The sequence below is a fragment of the Colletotrichum fructicola genome (assembly GCF_000319635.2).
Source record: "Colletotrichum fructicola Nara gc5 chromosome Unknown KSG_Nara_v1_contig03, whole genome shotgun sequence".
In the NCBI taxonomy this organism is placed as follows: domain Eukaryota; kingdom Fungi; phylum Ascomycota; class Sordariomycetes; order Glomerellales; family Glomerellaceae; genus Colletotrichum; species Colletotrichum fructicola.
In genome coordinates, this window is record NW_027094053.1 from 3,167,539 (window position 1) to 3,191,224 (window position 23,686).

At 50.5% G+C, this 23,686-nt stretch overlaps 7 protein-coding genes across 7 annotated transcripts; 3 read left to right on the forward strand and 4 right to left on the reverse strand.

The window, feature by feature from the left end:
* Window positions 1-2,122: 2,122 nt before the first annotated feature.
* On the forward strand, window positions 2,123-3,572 carry CGGC5_v005659 (uncharacterized protein; the record flags this gene model as incomplete). The annotated part of the gene is made up of 3 exons (XM_066151494.1): window positions 2,123-2,206; window positions 2,506-2,941; window positions 3,007-3,572. The coding sequence occupies 3 exons, from the start codon at window positions 2,123-2,125 to the stop codon at window positions 3,570-3,572; spliced, it is 1,086 nt and encodes a 361-aa protein (XP_066008900.1).
* Window positions 3,573-6,614: 3,042 nt separating this feature from the next.
* On the reverse strand, window positions 6,615-7,913 carry CGGC5_v005660 (Heterokaryon incompatibility protein 6, OR allele; the record flags this gene model as incomplete). Its single annotated transcript, XM_032024197.1, has 1 exon — window positions 6,615-7,913. The coding sequence occupies one exon, from the start codon at window positions 7,911-7,913 to the stop codon at window positions 6,615-6,617; it is 1,299 nt and encodes a 432-aa protein (XP_031879075.1).
* A 1,294-nt stretch (window positions 7,914-9,207) lies between these two features.
* CGGC5_v005661 (uncharacterized protein) lies at window positions 9,208-10,398 on the forward strand (the record flags this gene model as incomplete). The annotated part of the gene is made up of 1 exon (XM_032024198.1): window positions 9,208-10,398. The coding sequence occupies one exon, from the start codon at window positions 9,208-9,210 to the stop codon at window positions 10,396-10,398; it is 1,191 nt and encodes a 396-aa protein (XP_031879110.1).
* Window positions 10,399-10,830: 432 nt separating this feature from the next.
* Window positions 10,831-13,455, reverse strand: CGGC5_v005662 (uncharacterized protein; the record flags this gene model as incomplete). Its single annotated transcript, XM_032024199.1, has 3 exons — window positions 10,831-11,946; window positions 12,997-13,075; window positions 13,130-13,455. 3 exons carry the CDS (start codon window positions 13,453-13,455, stop codon window positions 10,831-10,833), a joined length of 1,521 nt encoding a protein of 506 aa, XP_031879085.1.
* Window positions 13,456-15,758: 2,303 nt separating this feature from the next.
* On the reverse strand, window positions 15,759-16,554 carry cds1 (Serine/threonine-protein kinase cds1; the record flags this gene model as incomplete). Its single annotated transcript, XM_066151495.1, has 4 exons — window positions 15,759-15,792; window positions 15,900-16,156; window positions 16,214-16,423; window positions 16,492-16,554. The coding sequence occupies 4 exons, from the start codon at window positions 16,552-16,554 to the stop codon at window positions 15,759-15,761; spliced, it is 564 nt and encodes a 187-aa protein (XP_066009132.1).
* Window positions 16,555-17,246: 692 nt separating this feature from the next.
* CGGC5_v005664 (uncharacterized protein) lies at window positions 17,247-18,895 on the forward strand (the record flags this gene model as incomplete). Its single annotated transcript, XM_032024201.1, has 3 exons — window positions 17,247-17,299; window positions 17,356-18,268; window positions 18,359-18,895. The coding sequence occupies 3 exons, from the start codon at window positions 17,247-17,249 to the stop codon at window positions 18,893-18,895; spliced, it is 1,503 nt and encodes a 500-aa protein (XP_031879039.1).
* Window positions 18,896-19,068: 173 nt separating this feature from the next.
* CGGC5_v005665 (Laccase) lies at window positions 19,069-21,435 on the reverse strand (the record flags this gene model as incomplete). The annotated part of the gene is made up of 5 exons (XM_032024203.1): window positions 19,069-19,503; window positions 19,571-19,612; window positions 19,702-20,531; window positions 20,626-20,692; window positions 20,746-21,435. The coding sequence occupies 5 exons, from the start codon at window positions 21,433-21,435 to the stop codon at window positions 19,069-19,071; spliced, it is 2,064 nt and encodes a 687-aa protein (XP_031879074.1).
* Between the last annotated feature and the right edge of the window lie 2,251 nt (window positions 21,436-23,686).

Sequence of the window (23,686 nt, forward strand, 5' to 3'; positions counted from 1 at the left end):
CCACTGCTAGGGCTCGATTCCCACCCGAGAATCGTCAGCTCCGCTTCTGTGGGCATCCGCTGGCATCCGCGTTACCGAACACCACACAAACAACTTGCCATCTTCATTGAGCAATCACATGGTCTGGTGGTGTAGTTGGTTATCACGTCAGTCTAACATGCCAAGTTTCTCTCACATGATTGAGAAGTTGCGCGTCTTTCACTGAAGGTCTCCGGTTCAAGTCCGGGCTAGATCAATACAGAAACCTTTTGCCTGCCGTGACAAGTCACAAGATCGTACGAAGGCTGAATCGTGCCTAAGTTTTCGGTGACTTTAGCGGCAACTAATAGAGCCGTTTAGCCGTCGCTCTTGCTTTTATGACGATGTCCGGGTTAAAGTGGGTAATTTCGGTCGGTGCCCGTCCGGATTTGGCCGGAGATTGCCGGAGCCTGTAGACTACGCACCGGACTCCTCCCGGACTCTGAGGGTTTCAACGTCACGCTAGCCACGAACTACAACATCAAACTAAGCAATGCGCATCTTGGCGGACGACGCGCCCCACAGCGAACCGCCTGTGCCCTCATCTTTTGGGACATTCCCCTTTTGTACAGTCCCCATTGGGATGGTTCCCGTAGCCGAGGCACTTGTCGACACTAGCTTGAGGGGCACGGTAGTTGTGATCGCCGATTCTTGTTTTCAGCTTTCATCCAAAGGCGACGCAAACCCAACATCAGTTCACGCCACAGGAAGATTAAGCATGTCTCATATGATTTGTAAAGAATTCATCTTTAATCATTCGCAAGAACTACCCCGACGTCTCGGCCGAGTTCTGAGACAAGTTTTCCTGGAGCTTAAACACGTAAGTCTGTTGCTTTCCTCCAATGTCAGTTGACAAGACAACAAATGGGTCTCGCCGTTTACACAATTGGTGGATAAGCTTTTTGCCCGCTGCAACCCTTCGGGGAGTTAGGTTATGTCAGTGGCTCGTGGTCGGCCCTGAACAGGGTGGGCAGATGTAAAACGTGGCCGTGCAGCAAACGTGCGGGCGGCTCAGCTGCCGCATGAGGCCACCAGATGAGGACAGACACCTTTTGCACGGTTAGATGTCGATTACGGGACGGTATGGGCCCCCGCCTACGCAGAGCCATGACTCGTAGGTTCGGCTGGTGTCAACGATACACCTGTAGCGACCTATCAGCGGCCTTCTAATATTGCTAGAGTATGTCCAAGCAATTACCTCAAAGGGCTAGACGCACCCAAATAGTTTTGTCGGCGTTTAGCATCTGAGATTCATATGGCCCGGCTGTCCAGAATAATGGCCATAGCCACCCCTGGAGACAATTCCATCGTGGTCCGTGAGAGAGTCGATGGAGACTGGATCCATACGTAAGCCGAGATCATCGTACGCGTGCTTCTCTCTTTGTAGAGAAACCTGCGAACGTCTGGGGAACTGCAGGGATTTACAACACGGCCTTGTTAGTTGGATCATGGATGCGGGAGATGTGTTGGTGCATTGAGGTTTGCCTGCCGGGAGTTGGTGGTGTGATCGGATAGTCGAGCCGACCTAACATGACTAGACCCTGCTCAGGCGTAGCTTAACGGGTATGTACGCCATGATCTGGTTGGATGGGTATGGTAGCTAGGTTTCAAAGTTCTACCTGTCAGACAATTCTGCCCCGACAACGGGTATCGTCACTATGGCATATGCCATGTTTGAGGCTGGGTGGGGGCTTCAGAATCAACTGTGTCGTAGTCGGCGGCCGTCACATATCGCCAACCCCAGAACCACAGTCCCAAGATTACTGAAGGAAAGTATCCTGCTTGGTCCTGGTTTTCTTTTTTTTTTTTCAGTACAGGGTTATGTCTGACTCAGCGGACGTCAGCGGAAGATCCAAGTCGCGTACAAGACAAGTGTGGCGCCCGGCGGCCCAATTGAATTAGTCCGTACACCTAGCCCCTTAGAACACCCGAGGAAGTGCGAATACGACCGATATACGATGGGCTCCGCGGACGTAGTGTGGGTTATGCGTCCCCCTCTATTAATCGCCCTTTGTATTCCTCTGTATTACCACCCGAGAACGACATCGCACTCTTGAGGTTGTGGTTCGGTGATTGTTCTATGAAGACGGTTATCACTGCCGAGATGCCAACCACAATCCTGCGCGGTTCTGCTTACTGTCTCGAGGCTCTACGCGCCACCGCCCAGCAACTCCCTGACAGCTTCCGAGTACGAAGCTCGCGAATATGCAGTCGAATCTCTCTCGACGATCGCATCCGAAGACCCGAACTGGTTGTAAAACTTGCAAGTCAAGAAAGATCAAGGTGAGTACACAATATCTCATGATATCGCGACAACCATTGGGGTAGTTTTCGCCAGGAAGCCTGGCAACATAGAGCTCTATCGTCTAGCTCCCGCAATCCATCATGCCCGTGCCCCTAATGCTCAACGGCAGCTAGCAGGCTGACGGGATGAACGCCTCTATATCATCGTCAGCAGCCAAACAGCGACTAACAAAGCAACTATAGTGTGACGAACAGAGGCCAGCATGCAAGAACTGTATCAAACATGGAGTCGCCTGTGGCTTCCTATCATCTTCGTCACGAGATCCCACATTCTCGTTGGCGGAGCACCCGGGAGGGTTGAATTTTCTTGATCTTGAGCTTTTGCATCATTACTGCAACTTCACGGCCTACACTTTGTCAGAAAACTCCCTGATGCGCGAGTTCTGGCGTTTAAACGTCGTCAAGCTCGGAATCGAGTGCGACTATGTTATGCGGAGTATTCTCTCAGTTTCTGCTCTACACCTCGCGCACCTCTGCCCAGAGAGAAAGGATCATCTGCTGGAAAAGTCCATGATGCATCACGAGATGTCGTCTAGAGCAGCAGTTGGACTAATGCAAGAGGTACAAGAGAGCAACAAGGCGCAGTTGTTCATCTTCTCTGTGTTGACGATATATATCGGTGAGTGATTTTTCACAGACTGTAAAAAACGTTCTAGGTATATTGACTCGTGATTTGATATCTAGTCCTAGCCAACTCGCAATATCATAGTGATGCTCCGCTTACTGGCACTGAACAGTCACCAGATTGGATCGTACTATTCTGCGGGACCAGATATCTAGTTGGAGAGCCGAACGACAACCCCCTGATCTCGCCCATTATCACGCGCACTCTAGCGCACTTCCAGACGCGCGAGAGGCCGTATCATCACACGCACCTCGGAGATCTTGAGGCAAACATCAATGCTTCGGAGCGAGATGATGGATTACTTGCTATATACAATCATGCTATCAACGAGCTTTACAAGTCGTATGGAGCGTTTTACGAGTGCACGGAGCCACAGGACATCACGGATGTGTTCGTCTGGATTGCAATGGTTGCCGATGACTTTCTGCCGTTATTGAGGGATTCCAGACAAAAGGCGTTGGTGATCTTCTTGTACTTTTGCATGCTGCTGAAGCAGCTGCCTAGTCAGTGGTGGCTAGATGCTTGGTCAAACAACCTGTACGGGAAGACGTATGGATCGTTGGACGACGAGCATAGGCCGTGGGTTAGGGACCCGACGATGGAATTCAGCGACATCTGTTCGTGATAACAGCCTCTCCCCGATAAACCTACTACGCGTGGCAATGCTACCGTCTAGATTGCCAGCCCTATGTGATCCATGATCTGCCACTTGTTTATTGCCCATACCGCAATCCGGATGTGGATACCATGATGCCGCGTGGAAAATCTCCGAACGCCGCAGCAATTGGTGCTTCTTTTATCTGCCCACTTGGCCCGCGGGAAGCGCGGCCTCTGGGCTGACAGCCATCTCTTTCCTTGTCTAAATGTTCGATGTCCGGGTTGCCTACGCCTTGAATGCATTGGAGGTAACTTCAACGATTCGACTAGCGAAAGGAGCTAAAGAGCGCATGTGGTAACGAGTAAGGTTGCCAGGGCCCAGCCGTGTTCGAGAAAGGTCCGGAAAGTGGGAGTCAATTGCACCAAGCGTTGCAAGGCGCTCTTCAACACTAGCCATAGTCTTGTGCGGTTTTGCGCTGCTCGATGTTGTCGATGGTTTTAACGCGCTCGATGACAGTGTTGTTATTGTGGTCCTTTTGGCAATTACCTGGGAGACTTTGTAGAGAAAGCAAAACCAGCAATCCCCCGATCTTCTCAACTCCCCTAAAACTCTGTAGCTCGGCTGTCTGGATCCCAACGGCCAGCTGTGTCGACTTTCTTTTCGTCTTCCATTCGAGGTCGTCGTTTAGAGCCACACGGTAGGCATAGGAGGTAGTCGGTACAAGCTCGAGTGGCTTTACTCGTTGAGAAAGATTCGGACTATTTCGAACAGGAGGCGCGAGATCGCTGCGTTGTCAACATTCCCGCGGGACTGAAGACAAGACACGGCCGTAAGGGGCGTCTGGCCGCATGGCAAGCCGCGCAGGCTTTGGAGCATTATCTGTGGAAGTGGCAAAGAATAGTCAGCAACAAGCAGGATGTAGAATACCAGAGATCTTGACCCATGGGTTCGATCCTTTAGTCAGGGGGGGACGCGGCTGACGATACTCAACTCGAAGGGGTCCTCGCCAGTACGCGTTCCAACCCTTTCAAGCCGCAGGGAAGAATACTGCCGTGATGCTTCAGGCACAGAGGGCCAGGAGAACAAAACTAGGAATCCCACGGAGCGACAAACCAGACATTTGCTGCTTCTTCAACCACTCTTCGGGCTTCCGCGGCGCCCAGCACTGTCCTGATTATTCGTTTTGGCTCCGCCAACCACGTCGCGCTGTCTCAACGAGGTCCAATGAGCGTGAAGATTTTGCACAAGGCCCATGTCGTCAGTATGGGTCGTCGATGTTCGGGAGGACGAGGCTCCCGGGAGATGCCCCGACAGTCTGCCGCATGACAGAGAGGAACATAATAACAGAAACAATCCGGAAGAAGCAGCTGCAGCGTTTGTATATAGCCAAACCAATAATCATGTTTCTCAAGTTATTGAAAGCCATCGACTTGGGCAAGCCGAAATGTTCGTACATCTCGTATTATTGTCCGAGTCCGAGCCCCTCGGACTAAGACTGTGGCTTAGCCGTGGAAAAAGAGAGCACTAACCCAAATGTTGGTCATCTCTGTGGCTTGTGTGTAGCGCCATACTGAGCACCCGAGTTACCCGAGGATCCCAGTTGGTCTTTCAGGCACGGCGCTTACATATCCTTTTACGGAAAGGATCATGCACTACGAGAGGTTGAAAACTTCGGCCCCGAGACAAATTTCATCGTCACCTGTCACGTAAAACAGGATGCAACTGGGTAGGGAATATCGGCCATAGGTGCAGTTTAAACCATGAAAGATTACAACAAAATCTTAGTTGCCCAACATTCGCAGCTCTAAGCCAGTTGTTTCCCCCACATGTTAAGGGTTAACTAGATTCTCCCGGATTGATGCTGCTTAGGATCCACATTTCACGATCACTCAGGCGTAGGGGAATGCATACAGGAGTTAACAGGTCATGTCTGAAGCACAGCGTGCGCATCAACGCCTGGACTCTCCCACTCAAAGACTTTTCGCTGGGTATGTGTTCAAGTCTGATGTAATGGGATCACTATGGAATATTTTGGTCTGAATAATGGAGCGCAACATGTCAACACGATATCCAATATGGTGAACGCATGCGCTGAGTGGCCACGATATTTAGAGCTGGAAACTTGGATAACGTAATTGAACGTATATACCTAGTATTATGGAGCTCGAATGCTGTTTCGGCGACACTCATCCGTAGTCAAAGAGGTTTGCAACTCCTGAGTCAGTTTATGACAGCGAAGAATGTAGAAGAATAGAAACCTAGGTATGCGATTATGGTGGTTATTAAAGCAAGCAGTACCCGTTACATACAGTGAGTAAGAAGTTGAAGAACGTTACCGTTCAGGGTTTTCAACAATCTACCGAACGTCTCGAGCCGAAAGCTCAGATGACTACCTAAGTATGATAGTTTGCGTGTAATCAATAGTTTGTCGGCTTTTACCTCGCTCTAGTACCCAGTCCCAAAATATGAGCTACATTCCAATGCCAATTAGATGCCAAGGTGCCTGAGTGTAAACAATCCGGTGGAATTTTCTTTTGTATGTGCCCGGTCGGAATCAAATACATAGCCTCCGTCAATGGAAGTATCCTGCGTTACAAGCAGGTCAGGGCAACTGACCGCACCATAAAGCAAGAGCTTCAGCAATGACAAAGCCGCTATCCTTAATCATCATGCCTTGGTCTGCACTACATACTTTCGCTAGCCAGCACCCCAACTAGTTGGAAACGCGTGTCTACAACGAAACCAACAGCCCTGCCACTTTTGTTCCACACAACCCATCTTACAAGATCAGCGCAACGCATGTACGACTCTGGTATTTGATCATTCTGCGCCCTTTGCCCCGCGTGATCTTCTTGACTGGCATTAACACAATCCCATCTTCACCGACGGGCCTTAAAAACTGCATATTTTGGATTTCTTCTCCGGGTGGTCATATACATAACTGGCCATCAAGATCATCTTTCAAAAGCTGTTTGCAACATATAAGGTGGGTGAGGCTGGAAAAAGCAGGATCGCACGCCTGAGAACTCTTGAATGAAACTGCAGTACAAGCCATGAACTTCATGCAAGTCAATGTAGATACACAGCCTGCGGCCCGCTCTTGCGCAACGCCATTGCCTCCCCGTCCATAATGCCATACACAAAAGCATTGCCTATCAGGGAGAATAGAGGAGTCGCACTACTTTGAGGGCTTTTGTCGCCCTTGGATGGCCGCAGAATGAACGGCACCTTGCCGCCCGAAAGCACCCAGACCTCGTCCCCCTCGACTAAGTTCGGTGGACCGACACCAACGTATCCTCTCTCCGTGACAAAGAAGGTCTGACCAGCTATCATCATGCGCACAGAGTTGCAGATGAGCTTGTTCAAGGGACTGCTTCCATGGAATTGTAATGCGGCAAGGCGAGCGTCATTGTTATTAGCCCTCCGCAGCGGGAACTCTTGCATGAGAAGGTCTCCCATCATGGTTCGCCAGAATACATCAGCTGGAGTCTCACCACTGGGATACCTCCGGTCTCCCAGCGCTCGTTCCATTAGCTGCTGCCAGATGTTCGTGGATTCGATGATTTGATCGTTCGAAATGCTCTCTGGGCCATATCCTCTGAGTGGGCTTCCGACGCTTTGTACCGTGTCTACCGATATGCCCCTTAGAGAGAGCAGGCTGCCTTCATGCAATGGCGGCGTGAACTGTAGATCCTCTCCACAATTAGCCGCAAACTTCTTGTACCGGTGGGAGTGGTTCGACCACCAATGGGGGGTGTTGTCACAGGGTGTTTGTGATAGGTCAATCGCCCATGAAGGGAGATCTGGGATGCTGTTCGGCCGCAGGCCGACAAGTGGCCTGAGGCCTTGCTCACTCTGTATCAGCCCTGTGGTAACCTTCTTGTATAGATTGACGACGGACATGTCGTAGTCGCAGATTTGCACACCGGGGATGGGTGTGTGTGAAAACATGCCCATCAGTGCAAAAGATTTGTCCCTCGGGTCCGTTGCCTTTCGGTGTCGCCATCGCTGGAGTATGTTCAGCGGGTTCTCCCCGGCCTCCGCAATCTCCAGCCCACGAACTGGCCCTGTGAAATTGTTGACGATATCGTGGAATGTGTCCAGGATAGGGAAATGCAAGCGTGGAAAGAGCCCTGAGCACAGCCTCCGTGCTGCCTGCTTGAACGTGGCCCAAGGCAGACACAGCGGGTCCCATATAACCAGAGCATTAGATGGGAGCACGACTTCCTGGACCGTCCATATCCGCGACCACCAAGGGTTTCCATCCAGGACCAGAGCCTTGAAGGCGCCATGGGCCCTTGCTAATCGATCAGGAGTCGAAAGCCCCGGAGGGATGAACTTCGAGTCACCCCACTGTCCCGCGCACATGCAAATGAAGTCGAATGCTCCCTCTGCATCGACAACAGTGAGCGTTTCAGGAAGCTCGCCGAGTCAGATCAGGCATCTCGAGCAGTTCTTATAGATCTGGCGCATTATAAAGACCTGTCGCGTCTTATCACGCGAATCCAACTGATTAATACATAGCTGATCGACCCAGAGGGGCCGCATCACACTGGGCTTCCGAAGGCGTCTGAGGGCGGCCTGGAGGCTCTTTGTGATTTTGACTGTTGCTCCTGCTACCTGGACTGGATCCAAGTTCAACTGGTCTCCCCAGACGTACGACAGGGCCTCGTATGGCTCACAAGTTCCGAGCTCCAGATTGCGGATATTGCAGCGTAAGTCATCATCATAGTTTGCTGGCAGCAGGTCGAGAATCCGAAAACCAGCTGTTGAATCCATTGAAGGTTTTGGGGTGGTGTTTCGAACCATGAATGCTTCCGTTCGTAAAAATGTGTAGCGCTTGCTGAAATGATGATGGGACCGGTGGTGGAAGCATGAGACACAAGAGCCTACCAAAGTGCTGATATTCGTGGGAGGCTTTGCGGAACGGTACACTACTTCTCGGCGAAGGGGAGCTTATTATGGGCAGAGACTCTCGGTGCACTTGGCACTTGGAGCTGAATCCATGCGATGTCACATAGCTCAAGCCCAGGTGCCGTGTCTCGATGTCATTGGATCATCATCGCATGTTGTAGAAGATATAGCTGCTAGGTATTTCTTACAAGTAGGTCAGAGTACCCAACTGCGCCACAAAACAAGGGCTTTCTTTGGTACAAAAACCCCGTTGTCATTGTCCCCTATTGTAGCTTCTACTGTAGATGGGCTGGGTGCTAGAGTAAGAAAAAGGGAAACCATGGCAGGTTATTTTCTGCTATAATACAGGTTGCCTCGCTGTCTCGCACTGCCATTGGAGACACATGATGGTCCGCTCTAGGCCCCTGTTTACTTATTGAAGTGTGTGAGGTGCCAGGCTCTGTCAGAGGGAACTAGGCAATAACGGGACATACGAGGGCTGAGCACATAGTGAGGCAATGTGGATGCTGTGGGAATTTAGATCTAATCATTGGGTCTGATAAGGATAAACTTCAGAAATGCTTGACGTCAAGACCCGGAATCGATCGACGGTAGTTCAGGGAACCTTGCCTTTTGCAGGAAACGGCTCGGAATCCGAGGTACCCAGTTCGGGGTCGAATGCGGGGTCCAACGACCACCGTTTCTGAACGCCTTCACACAACGTCTTTCCTCGACCAATTTTTCCAATCCAGAAAACCGTCAAGAAAAGATGACAGATATCGAAAAGTATGAGGCCGAATCCACTTCACAGCTGGAGAATCTCCCCACGGAGGTGCTGCTCCAGATCCTCGCACACATAGACGATGTGCACTGCCTGTGGAACGTCATCACCTCCTCGCCCGCCTCATACCGCGTTTTCAATCAATACAGCGCCGAGATATTCTGGCAGTCCATCTCAGAGAGCACAATCACGCCGCAGACACAGGATATCATTTGTTTTGTGATACAGCTTCGCGCCGGCGCCCACGAGGACACAGGCTTGGACGAGATTATGCGCAAGATCAAAGACCGAGAGGCTGGTATTGTACTCGGGAAAAGCGAAGAGGCGGGCTACGACTTCGAAAATCGCAATGCCTCTAAAGTCCCGTCTCTCGGCATCTTGCGCAGCGTGCTTTCGACGGCGGCGCAGGTTCACTGCTTGACCAGGTCGTGCATTGACCATAACCTACAGCAACTGATTGATGCCAAGGCAAAGAGACGGCTGGAGTGGGCTCCGGAAGACGAAAGGTCGCGGAGGCCGTCGTGGGTGGAAGAGCAACGGGTTCTCCGCGCTTTTTGGCGGTTGCAGCTCATATTCGAACTGAAGTTGGCGGTAACTACGTCACGAGTCCGGGACACTCCTGGAACAAGCGGTCATGCGAATGACTTCGACATCCAGAGTTTCTACGACAGCAGCAACAGCAATCTCAAGGTCGCTTACCACGAAGTCATGACAGCGGTTGAGTACGTTCGGCATCTTGCTCGCAGAAGAAACAATTCAGATTCAGAGACACATCGACTGCCCCAGCTGACTTGGCCTGCGAAGGATATCCAACCTTCATCAAGGCGGGTACCAACAACTGTTGCCATGAGAAGGTCTTCGCTAGTGCTGCCAGCTGACGGCCTCTGGATTGTTGACAGCATGAGCCGAGGCGCCCACTCGCCGATCAAGTACGCGGGCTTTGAGCCGTATAGGGCTTTGGGGTTTGCCATTTGGGACCGGCATCGGCTCGCAGAGCTTGGGTTGGCCAGCCCTCCTGGTCATGGTCGCGTCACGGGTCTTGGATCTTACTTTTCTTACTGGCTGAGGCTTCTGGACGCACGCGACTTGGCTCAAGCTGAAGAGGTGATGCGGGAGGTTGAAAACCAGGGAGGGCGACTGGGTCCGCTGCAGCCTATGATCCAGGACAATGCGTCTTGAGATGTGACTTGTAGAGTTTTAGTCACGGTTTATCAATTACACAATGGTCACGAGTAGCTGTACGGGGGTTGCATTCCAGGTTCGACTCTATTACACATGGTGGCTCGATGCGAGGTGTTCATTAGACGGGCCAAGTTCTGACTCAAGTTTTTCAATGATTCTTCCTAAGTACTTCCTGTGTCTCTGATCTATCTTTTCTTGATGATGATGATCGCTTCTCGTATTGTTCCGTCCCAAGAATTGCACCCGGCGATGAGAAAGAAACCCAGAGCACTTCTTCACTTCCCACTCACCCAGTCAATCTTGACTTTCTGGTGATCGCATTGTTGCTTTGCGAGTCCACGACTCTGCGACGTGCCCTAGCCTTTGTCCTTGGATCCTTCATCGCACGACATCCTTCTGATCTGGGCTTAGCGCATCAAAGTGCTGCTATCATAGAGGTTGCTGAATGCGAGACTGAATATAGTGAGTCGCTGCCTTATCCACCTGAGTTCCTAGAGTATCCTGGTCTTTGATGTACTCAGGCATCTCAACTCGGCTGTCTGATGTTCCTGGGAATCCCAGAGGAGGTCCTCGGACTTGTTTCTCTGCCGCATTCGTGGTCATCTCCGTTGTCTCGCATGCCTCCTTTGCGGGCATTCGACTGATCTCCCGCGCGTCTTGGAGAAGACCAAGTCCTAACTCTGGCTCATAGAGAAGACGACCAGTGCCGCATTGCTGCAAGTACCGAAGGACGCGGCGGTATGCCCTGAAAATGGGGTTGTTCTCCCATGAACGTATCTCGTCGGCTTCCAGGCCCATCTGAAGCTGTGCGTTGTACCAGATGCCTGCCTCGGGGCAGTCATCCCGGCGTTTGTTAAGTCTCTTGGGGTTCGCGATGATGAATGAGATAACAGTAATCTCATCGATGGGCAGTTGTCCCCGGAAGATCTTCAAGGCTTTTTGGGTGACAGTCTTGAACTCGAGGGAGGAAGCAAGACGGTTGAGATACACGTCCATGGTAACACCCGGGACGGTCAAGATGCTGGAAACTCGAAGTTTGACGTGGCGAGGGAGCACCCCGTTCTCGGCATCGGGCTTGAAGATGAACTCTGCAAGCTGCGTGGCCGTGTTGAAGTGGGGCATAGTACCAACTGGTTGCGTCTGCGATGGTTTGGACACTGCCGGAGTGACAAACTCCATAGGGTCTTCCAGTTTCTTCTTCTTAAGCTTTGGTGTTCCATCTGCAGAGGAGCCGTTCGACGTCTTGTTACGCTCGCCACTTATTTGGCCATGTGCTCTCTTCTCACTCGTCGTGGCAATCTGCCCCGCTTGGTGCTTGATGGGTTGATGGGTTCCTCCAAATTTCGATCTAATTTGGGTGCCTGAGCCGGGCACAAACGTCTTTCGAATAGGAGCAGAATTGTTGTCCTTCACCTTCTTGTCAGCCAGGGTTGCCTCTGTGGTCTTGCCTCCGACTCTGGCCTTTGCCCAAAAGGGCAAGGGCTTCGCAGCAGATGGTCCGCCTTTTGACTTCCCTCCTACCTTCGACGGGGCGGCCGACGTGTCCTACAAAGAATGATTAGAACCCGTAGCATGATATATGAGGGAAGGCACGACTACCTTTGGTTTAAAAGCCGAGTGAGTATGGCCCTGTGAATGAGCAATGCCGGGCCTGACGCTGGCTGAGGAGGAAAGTGCCATAGTTGATGTGTGCGAACCTGACCAAGGATTATGGTGAAGCTGTGCTGTATGCGAGATATGTGAAGCTTTGTAGTTGTTTCTGTTGAGGCACGCTTTTTTTGCGTGTTCCAGATTGAGAGTGGAAGCAAAGGCGGCACAAGGAAAGATTGATGGGATAGACTTTTATTGATTGTGGTATCTGGTACCTGGCGTTTGAATGTTGGAAGGTGCGATGTTCTAACAACCCAAGGCAAGTGCTGCACTGCGTGTTGTGATGAGAAGGGGAGTCAGATAGAGCCCCAGTTTTGATGTTCCAAGGATATGACTGTGAGTCTGGAACAGAAGGTTTCTCATCGTTGGATTTCCCGTTTTCAAAAGTGCAAGAGTCCACTAGCTACTTACCGAATGAGATAGAAGTACATTTTGGGTTCTATTTAGGAAATGGAAGGCAGACTATAGGGTTAGCAGCCATCGGGGAAGGTACGACTAATTTTCAAAAGTCACACGGGGTATTGGACCATATCCTCGAAATAGATCAGAACATTTTTCAATTATCAAGTACATCTGGAGTCTGCCATCGAATTACGATGCTTTAAGAAAGAGACACTTTTTTCGTTGAAATTCTAGCGGTCACTTGTCGTTGGGAAAACTTAATCCTTCCTCCCTCAATTAGACATTATGTGGCATACTATTTAAATGGGTTTCGTTGGATACAAAGACCGAAATCACGATAACTCTTCACCTCATCAATGACTCTGTAAAAGTTGATGAAGAATGCGACAATGAGCCAGCTGCCCACTTGGCAAACTCAGCCATCCAAAGCCAGCAGAAGATGATCGGTACCAACGCAATCAAAACCCACCAGAGTTCAATCGTCAACCGTCGTCTAAGCCAGCGCTGACATCGTGCGCCAAGTTTCCTGCGGTGAGAGCAAACCGACGTGCCGTACACAAGACAGCCCAGGCCCGGCCTCGACTCGCATTCCATGTGTTCTCGTCGTCTTTGCATCAAGAGTCTAGCCAGCGTTAATCAACAGGCTGTGCGTTTGCAAGTGAGAGGGAATTCATACGGTACGCTACCCCTGCAAAACCGTAGATCGCTGCCAAGATCGCATCGCTTATCGTTGGGGCATTCGAGATGTAACATCCGGCGTTCCATCAGCCATTCCACCTTCAACCGGACACCAGTGTCCACGAGGTAGTAAAAGTAGCTGCTGGTATGCTTGAGAGAGAGCGCATCGGGGTAAATGAGCTGCTTCGATATGAGGAGATGGATTTCCGGAGGCAAGTCGGTGAATCCGGCATGAGTGCTATCCGCCGCCTTGCATTCTGAGTGCCGGCCTCGGGCGTCTGCGGGGCCCGGTGTGGGTCGTCGGAGAGACACGGAAGACTCCATTGTCGGGGATGAAACGGGGCAACGAACGCCGCGTTGTAAATGAGGTGATCCGGGCAGAAGACCGCTGCGCTGGTAAAACGCAAGATTTCTTTGTTGGGCGTTGTGAAAGAACAACAAAGGTCATGCAACGGTGTTGTGGATTGCGAGGGCCAACCAAATATGTAGTCATAAATCCTGCTGCCTTAGAATGATGTTTTGGGGACACTTGTAGCGTGGCAGCGCTCCTAGCGCGTTAGATACGAAGTTTCAGTCCGTCCGTCACCGGGGAGGGGCAGCGGTTTTGCGTTGTCAGCGTCAGGCACACTCCTAGTGTGGCTGGTTTCAGGAGCCGCTTTGCCGAATTCGGAATTGAACGTGGCGCGGTCATCAGGCAACATTCCAAGCTGGAGGGATGTTCCGCGTTCGCCTAACTATGCGCTGGGGCCTACTTACGAATTGTAAAAAAGGAGATGGTTTTGGTCACTTGACTTTTCAAAACTGGGTGGAATTCCACGGTATGCCGAATGCATCTGAGTCACTTCCTGTGGCGATAAGTGCCGACCGCTTATGTCTGGTAGTGCACTAGCACAACATGCAGTAGTCGATGGGATAGCTACGAAACTGGATATAACAAGACTTGTTGTGTCGTTGGACCTGACTGGAGCGGATTTGACCTTTAAATACGCCCCGCACGCTTTTTACTTTTGGCATGCTTGACTTTCTCGGAGTTGTATGCATCATACCGCAAAACCCGTATGCGCAAACTTTGCTCAAGGGTTTCTACCCTCGAACGCAGTTTCTCAGTCCCAAGATGCTTCATCGCCCCGCTCTCCAGAAGATATCCCTCCCAGGACTCCTTGGCTTCAAATTCGTCTCCGTGTGACATCATGCTCTGCCACGCTTGGAGAAACTTTTGCACCTTTATGACCAGTCTTTCACCACCGTCGGTGAGATCTTGGATCGTCTCCCTATCATCTGCCTTTTGTAGATGGGTGGAAGGCTGTATAATCATCGATAATTTATCATCAAGCGTCTCCAGCAAGATGGCCAGGCCTTTTATCATTCCCATGTCCTTATCGCTGATTGATTGACCATACTGTCGGCAGCTCATGATCGTGTCGTTGAACCATGTTCCTATGGAGATCAAGTCAAAGACGCAGTAGAGGAAGAGTAAAGGCGTTTTCCTCGGGTCCCATCTGGAAAGATCGTATTTTGGTGGAATTCGGTACTTCCCTGCGTCGCTTTGTGTAGCAACGAATCGTACAACTCGTTGCCCGCTAGCACTGTTCATCTGAAAACGATCTCGTTCCCCGTCTGTGCCATCTGACTTTGTGTTGTTTTTCGTAAAAGCCTCGTTGGTTGATATGTCATCCACATAGGGATGTGCGCGGATGACTGTTGTAATTTCCCTTGGCTTGTTGATGGAGGCTTCGGCGTGCACAATTGATTGATCCATAATTGGCGTCTCTTTTGTAATTGCCTTTGACTTTTTGGGCGTTGAAGTGTGCTTTTTTGAGGCGGAAGATGACTTCTTCGAGGACGATGGCCTCGAGGACGATGGCCTCGATGACGATGCCTTTAAGGATGATGTTGACGTCCATGGCCAAATACCTGCCCAGTTCCCTTTTTGCCTTTTCGACGTTGCTGATGTTGTGGCAGGAGCTGGGGAATTTCGTTGTTTATTAAGACTCAGCTTCGACTGATTTGACGAAACATGATCGGGCGACTTCTTGGGCTTGTCTCTTCTTTGCCTTGATTTGGTCTTCTGTTCGCGTGAACGCAGTGTCGGCTGATGCGTCTCTTCTGGACCAAAACGAAGACGTTTACGTTGTCCTTCCGGTCCCGGTTTCTTTTCTCCATAAACGTCAAAGTGCGCCATATCGTACTCAGTCCTGTGTATCATGCCAGCCTCGTCCACGAGGAAACGGGCTGGGCGAAGCGGATCTTCTGGTTCTGTTCCTCCTATCTTGCTGAGCATAAGCCTTATGCCACCAGTTAAACCATTTTCCTTAAGATCAGGTGGAATTCCAGACAGTTTATGTGTCTGGCGGGTAGTTGATATTGCAGACGGCTTATGTGTCTCGTTGGTAGTTTTCGCGCAGATTATTGCGGTGCTCCATGCCGCGGATGCAACGGATCCAGTATTATCTGTTGGATCAACCTCATCTTGAGACTGAATACCACCCTCTGAAGTATCATCCTTCGAAGAATCATCCTCCGAAGAATCATCCTCTGAATCGTCTTCTGAATCATCTTCCGAATCGTCTTCCGAATCATTCTCTGAAGAACCTTTTTCTGAAGCGTTGGACGAGCTTTGAAGCCAGTTATGACTCATGATTTCCGTTATTGTCGGTCGATCTTTGGGCAATGGGGATAAAAGTGATTGTAGAAAGCTTGCCAGCAATTCCGTAACCCCACACGCACTGAGATCTTGTGATGGAAATTGTAATTCATCTGTGACATACTTTTGGAGCAAACCAAAGTCGGTCATGAAGAGCGTCTTGGTCACCATCGTGAACACAACAGCCCCCAGCGACCAGATGTCAACGGCGTAAGGATGGGTACGATCGGTAATGAATCCAAGCATTTCTGGCGCAATGAATCCCAAGGTGCCCCTTCGCATCGTGCCAAGAGTGGATTGATCAGGACGCAAGCGTCTACTGATGCCAAAGTCGGAAATTTGGACAAGCCAGTCGGGACCTCGAGACACCACAAGAATGTTCTGCAAGTCTTCTGGTCAGCGATTCATCGTTACCAACCACCACCACTAGTCACGTACTCCTGGCTTCAAATCTCTATGTGTGAACCCATTCATATGCATATGATGAAGACCCTCCGCGAGTTGGCGGGTAATTATCCTCGCCTCGTCTACCGGAATAGGACTCGAGAGATAATTTTGCAGGTCACCGTGCGGCACATACTCCATAGCGATAAACATAGCCTCCGAACTCTCGAACCATCCATAGGACTGGACGAATGATGGCGTGTACTGTCGATGAACATCAGCACTGCTCAAACTGATCGTAGCACTCCGCTATCGGCATGAATACTGCCTACCCGCTCCTGTGAGAACTTCATGACAGCTTCGAGCTCCCGATAGTAGTCCACTTTCTCCGTCATAGTTGAGTCAATCGGTATTTCCTTGACTGCTCTGACAGTAGGGCTATATTGTCTAGCGGGTCGATCGCAAGTTTCCAGCCACACTGTGCCATAGGCACCTTGACCTAACCGTCTCTTTCGCGTCCATCTTTCCTGTATTCGTATTTTCCATTCGCGTCCGGATGTCCCACGCTTGTAAAATGTATGTTGAGTATAGGCCGGGGAGAACGTTGTTTCGAGCTTCGATTCCTGCACCAAGTCCGACGACGGCGACATGCTGAATCATGCGGGGTCATCAAGGGTTCTTGCTTGACAATGTCATATCGTGATCATCTCTTCTGCGGCGAGTGTACTAGTCAGCCGCCAATGACAATCATTCATGGGCACACGTACTCACAACTCTCAGATAGCAATTTGCTTCGGGAATTTCTCGAATGTGGGTGTGAAGTGCTCGTTTGATCGCCAATCCGGGTCGTCAGCTTTACGCGCGGGGTCTTGGCCGTAATCCTCAGCCTGATCGTAAGGCCTGCCTGCATGGGACCTTGTATCTGTATTCGCCAACACTTGCATTACAGCGGGACCCAGACCCGCCAGCCCCAGTCAAACTGAATACAAAAAGGCAGCCTGTTTGTTGTGCATTGAATTTACCTCGTCCTTGCCGCTTTTCTTCCGCGTTCAGTTGCGTACTGATCTAGTCTTAAATCTGCCCAACGATGTCAGTTGAGTTGGTTTTAGCTGCCGTTTCGGCTGCAGACCTATGTCTCACGTATGGTTACGAACTTCCAGTTACCCAAGTGCAAAGACTTGACTCATAGAACATAGATATGGAAAAAGGTTAATCGAAGCCTATCGAGATATCCGAGGTGCCACCGAAGCTGTCCAATCCAGACTGCTCATCGTAGAGGCCATCTGGAGCAAGACTGCGATTCAAGTCGAGTTTGTCAAGAGAATCGCGCAAGCACTGGAGGAGGACCATTGTCGCATTCACGTTGAAGTCCTAGAGGTTCTCAAAAGCAAATTGATCTTGGCAATTTCGAGAATCCAATCGGTGGTCAAATCAGGGCCCGAGTCATCTGTCAAGAGATGGAAGTATGCGAGGGTTCGCGAGGCAATCGACAACTCAATTACACAGCTTCAGCAGTGGCAAAGCATCTTTGATCCGACGTGGTACTTGATACTTCGGATGGGAAACAAGTTGATCGACGATGAGTTGTCCAAGCACAGCGACACAGAAAACGAAATGATGTTCTTGCAAGCAGCCAAATCTAGCAATACGCTAGCATCTGCACAGAGTTTCCGAAGCATGGTGAAGGGAGAAGGGAGCAAAGAGATGCATGTCACACTTCCAGAAGATGGTCTGGATTGGGCCAACACCTGGGCCATCAAATACTCTAGCACGGTTTTGATTCGCAGGAAAGCTTCCGAGAAGCTGTATGCAGTGGACACCATTGCTTGCGACAGTAGCTACGACCTGTCCCGCCTGAGAACAGACACTGAGAGCCTTGCCAAGAAGCTGAAAAGAGAGGACATAGAGCTCTTTGGTCTTCTGCCTTGCAAAGGCGTTGTCAAGCGTAAAAGCCCCGAGACAAAAAGGCTTGCGTCAATGAGCTTGGCCTTCCAGCTACCTGGCACCGATTTGCGCAGACCTCCCATCAGCTTACGAAATCTTTTGCTACAGGAGCGCATGCTTAGCTTGACTCGAGTTGTGGAAATTGCGGAACAGCTGGCCAGAGCGGTTAGCTTCATCCACACCCTGGACTTCGTTCACAAGAACATCCGCCCCGAAACTGTCTTAATATTTCCCAATGACGGCTCCGACAAGTAGTGCGAGATATTCTCGGCATACCTCCTTGGCTTCGACTCTTTCCGCAATGTGAACTTTCACACGCTGAAGGTTGGCGACGATGCGTGGGAGAGGAACCTATACAGGCACCCGACTCGCCAGGGCATCCAGGCCCAGGAAGCGTACATCATGCAACATGATGTCTACAGCCTCGGGGTTTGTCTTCTTGAGCTTGGACTATGGGATAGTTTCGTGGAATACAACTCCGTAGCGGGCGAGGCCTGCAGTGACAAGGTGCCGGGGACGGGACTAGGCTTAAGCCTGAGCGACTTCGACTTCCAGCCCGGCAATATTGAGCAAACCTTCAAAATCAAAAATCAGCTAGTGGGTCTAGCGAGGGCTGGCTTGCCGGCTCGGATGGGGGATAAGTATGCTTCCGCGGTGATCACTTGCCTCACCTGTTTGGATGAAGATAGCGAGGAGTTCGGCGGGGAGGATATGCAGGATGAAGACGGTATTATGGTGGGAGTAAGGTTTATTGAGAAGGTCTTAATGAAACTTGGGGACATCAACGTTTAAGGTCGAAGTGCCAGAGTCATGACTTTCAGTTTAGAGACACCTGCTGCAATTGTAGCCGGCATTTGCCCCTCGATACACATTGCGTGCGCTTTCTTCCACACCGCACCGTCAAGTCCACGCCGGCGACTTTGAAGAACCCCATGTCTTTCCCATTGCACAATCTGCAATATCCGTTATACCCCAGAGTCGTTCTGAAGGTTGGTCGAATCTTCGCACGAAGGATAAACCGGGTCATCAATGGTGCCCGTGTTTCCAGGCCACAAGTTCTTACAGTCATATGCCCAAGTGTTCCAGCTGGCGCAGAGCGTATGAGCATTGTCAAGGGCAGCAGAATCTCCCGGAGGCCAGATCCCATTGGCTGCCTTCTGCCGTTCAAGGATTTGCAAAGAGAGACCACCAGAGGCGTGTCCCGCAATGTGACAGTGCATTAACCAGACGCCTGGGTTGTCGGCCTTGAAGGCGATAACAGCATGTCCAGCTTTTGTGACTAACACCACGTCACGACGGGGAAAGTTCACATCAGGTCGACTACGATTGAAATTATTGATGTTGAAAGGCTCTTTGTCGTCTTGTTGTACGATCGCGAAGTCGTGCCCATGAAGATGAATCTGACGAAGAATTAGTATTAAGAGCATTCTCATAGTGCTGCATCAGTGCATCATGGTGACAACTTACTGGGTGCGGCCCAAGGTCTGGCTGATCAATGACTAGGAAAACCTGCAAATGGTCATCAGCGACACACGTATCTAGACAAGTTACAGACTACGAGCCACCGTTGCTTCATGATTCGAGAAATGTGCGCTTACCCAGTCTGTGTCAGTGTAGTTCTCAGGCACAACGAACCAACCAGCCGGCCATTCATCCCCTACATTGTCCAAGTTCAAAAAGGTGGGGTTGCCGTATGTTGTTTGGAAGGGTGTTACATCCTTAGTGCCGTTCCGTTGGAAAGCAATGAACGCCAGAGCGTATTGTCCAGCGTTGTTGGGCCGGACGATGTCGAATACTTCCGCCGAATCGTTCCAGTTCGCTGGGCCCGTGACTTTCCACGGGAGGAAAGGCTTCAATTGATCATTGATGGACTTATCGGACTCGACATCACTGATGTTCCATCCAGTGCTAGTTGGATCAGCGGTGCTGGACTTGTCGTAGCGAAGAACGCCAGTCTTCATGTAATTGTCGGGGTCGATGTTATAGTTCCCAAAGATCCGAGAGTCGGCGGGGAGATACGTGCGAATCCAAAAGTTTTTGTCCTCGGGAATGGGGTTGGCAGAGGGGCTTGAACTGTTCACAATCGGCGTTGCCTCTACGACGATGTTGTATCTCTGGCCGATAGCGACGAGGATCGAGGTCGTATTGAAATTGTGAATGGGAACAAAGTCGGCCTCAACCACTGTCAAATTATGGTTATCAATCGTAAAGATGAAAGAATTGTCGAAGGCGGTGTTGATCAGGCGGAGTAAATAGCGCTTTGCCCCGGTCGCTGGATTGGGATCGAAGTCGTCAAATAGTATCTCAAAGCCAGGCGGGACGTCGTCCGTGGCCGTGGTTTTTCCACCAGTAAATCGAGTTATGTTGCCGATTCCACCTAGGAGCACATCCATAGAGGTTGCTTGAGGTTCGAATACGCTATTACTTGCTACAGTGCAACTGTTAGCCGTTGGTCTCTACATGTAATTACGATTCTCTGAAGCAAACAGGGTCGAAAGACGACGAGGCTGCGATCAACTTACCCCAATCAGTGATTGTAATCGGCTCAATGGCCACGTCATATGGATATGAACTTGGTCCATGAATGGTCTGCCAGATGTGAGTCGACAAAAACCGTAACGGGCATAAGCTAGAGGACCTACAATAGGCGCTTGTACTCCATCGGCATACTGCACTGAGTAATGGCTATGGTACCATGAGGTGCCGTACTGCATCGCTGTCCAGTTATACATAAATTCGGATCCGGTGGCAATTGGACACTGCGTGAGGCCGTTGACGCCGTCCATATGCATCGTCTGCCACTGTCGAAGGCCATGCCAGTGGATGCTGGTTCCGTTATACTTAAGATAATTGCGCACATGGATTATTACGGTGTCTCCCCAGCAGGCCTCAATCAGCGGGCCAGGGAAGGTGCCATTGAAGAGTTTCGCATCACCAAATGGCAGTCCATTGGCGTTGACATCACCGTCGGTAACGTTAAGATAGTACACGCGTGTGACACCTTTAGGTGTTTGTTTTATGTCTTCGTAGTCGGTCGTGAGGTTGAATTCTTGCCCCGTCTTAGGGTTGCGTAGCCAGCAGCTTTGGTCTTCAGGCGTCGCGCAAGGCTCGAAGTCTGGCATGGTCTTAGAATAGTCGCACCAGAAGTCATCGATATTGCTCCCAGGAGGCCTAAAGATGGGTATTCCGGGTTTGATAGCTTCGATGTCAGGCCGAGACAAGCCAAACTTGGCTCCTATGGGGTATTGTGACCCCTGAGTGAGGAAAGGTGATCCAAAGAGAGAGTTGGCAACATCAGTAACGATGATCCAGACATGGCGAAGGGACAACATGTTGTGTTGTTTTCATGCAGCTCAATGAACTGCCAAGTGAGAGGGGAGTAGAGCCTGTTTCTTAGGCTGTGCATCGATAAAAGCCCATATCAAAGGATATTCAAGCTCTTTTAATTCTGCCTGTTCGGTCTACTTCAGACCAAACCTCAAAAGTGATCAACACTGTCTTTTCTCACGTACGGAGGAACTGTCCTGGTGACGACACACTGAGGCTTGCGAAGGGCGAACTCAAAATCGAAAGGGCTTGTGCTGGAACTTGGTGGCGCTTTTCGTCACATTCGAAACCGTCTCTCTAGCGGGCGCTGCCAAGGATTTCTTGTTCGACCTCAGAATTCCATCGCAATAGCAATATGGTGGCAAAACGCAGGTCAAGGCCTGAGATCCCAACGAAATCGATTGCCATTATTGACTGCGCTCATGCGAACCAGTTAGAGGTATTGTGGACTTTTCTGTGATGGCCCTACGAAACCTCAAGCATCGGGAAAACTGGCTGTGGGCAAACTCGTGATTTAGGATGGACATCAAGGAGTGGAAATTCGGGCCTCATGGCAACTCCCACCGGTCCAGCAAAAGGGACGGGCCGGCACGTGGCCGCCAAGCAATTAAGGGCGGCGTTCCGTGCCGCAATAAGACAACATCAGAAGAGACTTCGAGCCGGTATTTCGGCTGGCCTGAATGCAGCCAGCCAACCGCCATGATCTACGGATGCAGGTGAGGGGTTGAACGGTCGACTCTCAGCCAAGCGCGCATTTGAGCAGCTGAAATCTTTCAGCTGCCCGCGCTTGTTTCAAACCGGGTCAATAGTGTTCGTTCTGGAGCGTGGAAGACAGAGGCGGGAATGGGGGATTGCCGTGTCAAGCGTTGAGAACTGGCACGCAAGCGTCTCAAATTGACCTCCAGCCAATTAGGCAAGCCATTTCATGTTCTTCTCCATGCCACCACTTCTTGTCAAAACGCCCAACCAGTTGTTTCGGCCGATAGACATCGTGCGATATGTCTCAGTGTCTCCTTCTCTCGCGATTATGGCAGCGGGCTACCCATACCGGGCTACCCATACCGGGCATGGGTAACAAGAGACTTTCTGTGTATGCTATGCTTCGGCGACAACGAGCAATTCTTGACGAATCTCGTAGAAGAACCCCTCCTGACTCCTGTTGTCTTTTACGGGGAATCAAAATTCCGCAGCATACCCACATTGATCTTCATCAACGAAGGGTATCGTTAGTCAGCGGCCTGGACATTCCCGCTGACATTTGATACGATCATTTACATGCGGCCTGAAAGAGGTGCTGCCAAATGGATTCACGATCAAAAGAAAATAGTTGGCTGTGCTTGGAGTCGATGATAGAGGAGCACCTAACACGGAAATGGTGATATGATGGAAAGCCATTACATTATGAGGGAAGTAACATCACTAGGATACAAGACCGGAGCACGGTTGAGATGAAAATATTATTCTTACCTTATGTACTCTGTACGGATACCAAATTTGCCAGACAGTCCCTAGTCTGCAGACCAGACTCCGTGTTGCATGCTTAGGCGCTGTATCCGTACAGATTCTCAAATCAGGATACAACATCACTGCAAGGCGTTCTTCAGAATGCTACTCTGTACTCCGCAAAGTCCATGGGCCTTGATACGAGGCTTGCATTGATGAGGCGAGACCGAAATGTGGGTTCGGAAGAGGTTTCGTCAACCCGGAAATGCAACCGTTTTCGGTTTAGCCAATGAAGTGGGTTCAGTCAAGGGCCGCGGCTTGGCGGAAAATCCATTTTTCGTAATGGCCCACAGTTCCGTCTGTTCTTCTGATAAGAGGTTCGTCGGCTATCAATGACTGAGTGGAAACGGGGCAGAACCGAGCAGTAAAATGGAGGAAACAAGGTATATGGCTAGATTACAGCCTGTGCAAGCTGTCAAGCTTCTTCGGTGGGCAAGGGCAACATTGATCCAGTCGAGATGTCAAAGAAGACACAAATTGGGAACATGGATACTTGACATTTGGAACTGGGGCAGCGAAATCTTGTCTTGGTAACCACATTACTCTGTTGTTAAACTATAGTACATCATCTTCGTGGTTTGCATATCTCTCATCAAACGCGCAGTCTCTTCCAGACTCCTGGGTATTGCCTAGGTATATCCTCTGTGAGCCTCTAATGATCTCGCACACCAATGCACCGAGGACAATGTTGATCCGGATCAACACTCGGGTACAGAGCGGAGCTCCAGAGCTCTCGCATAATCTGCTCTCCGT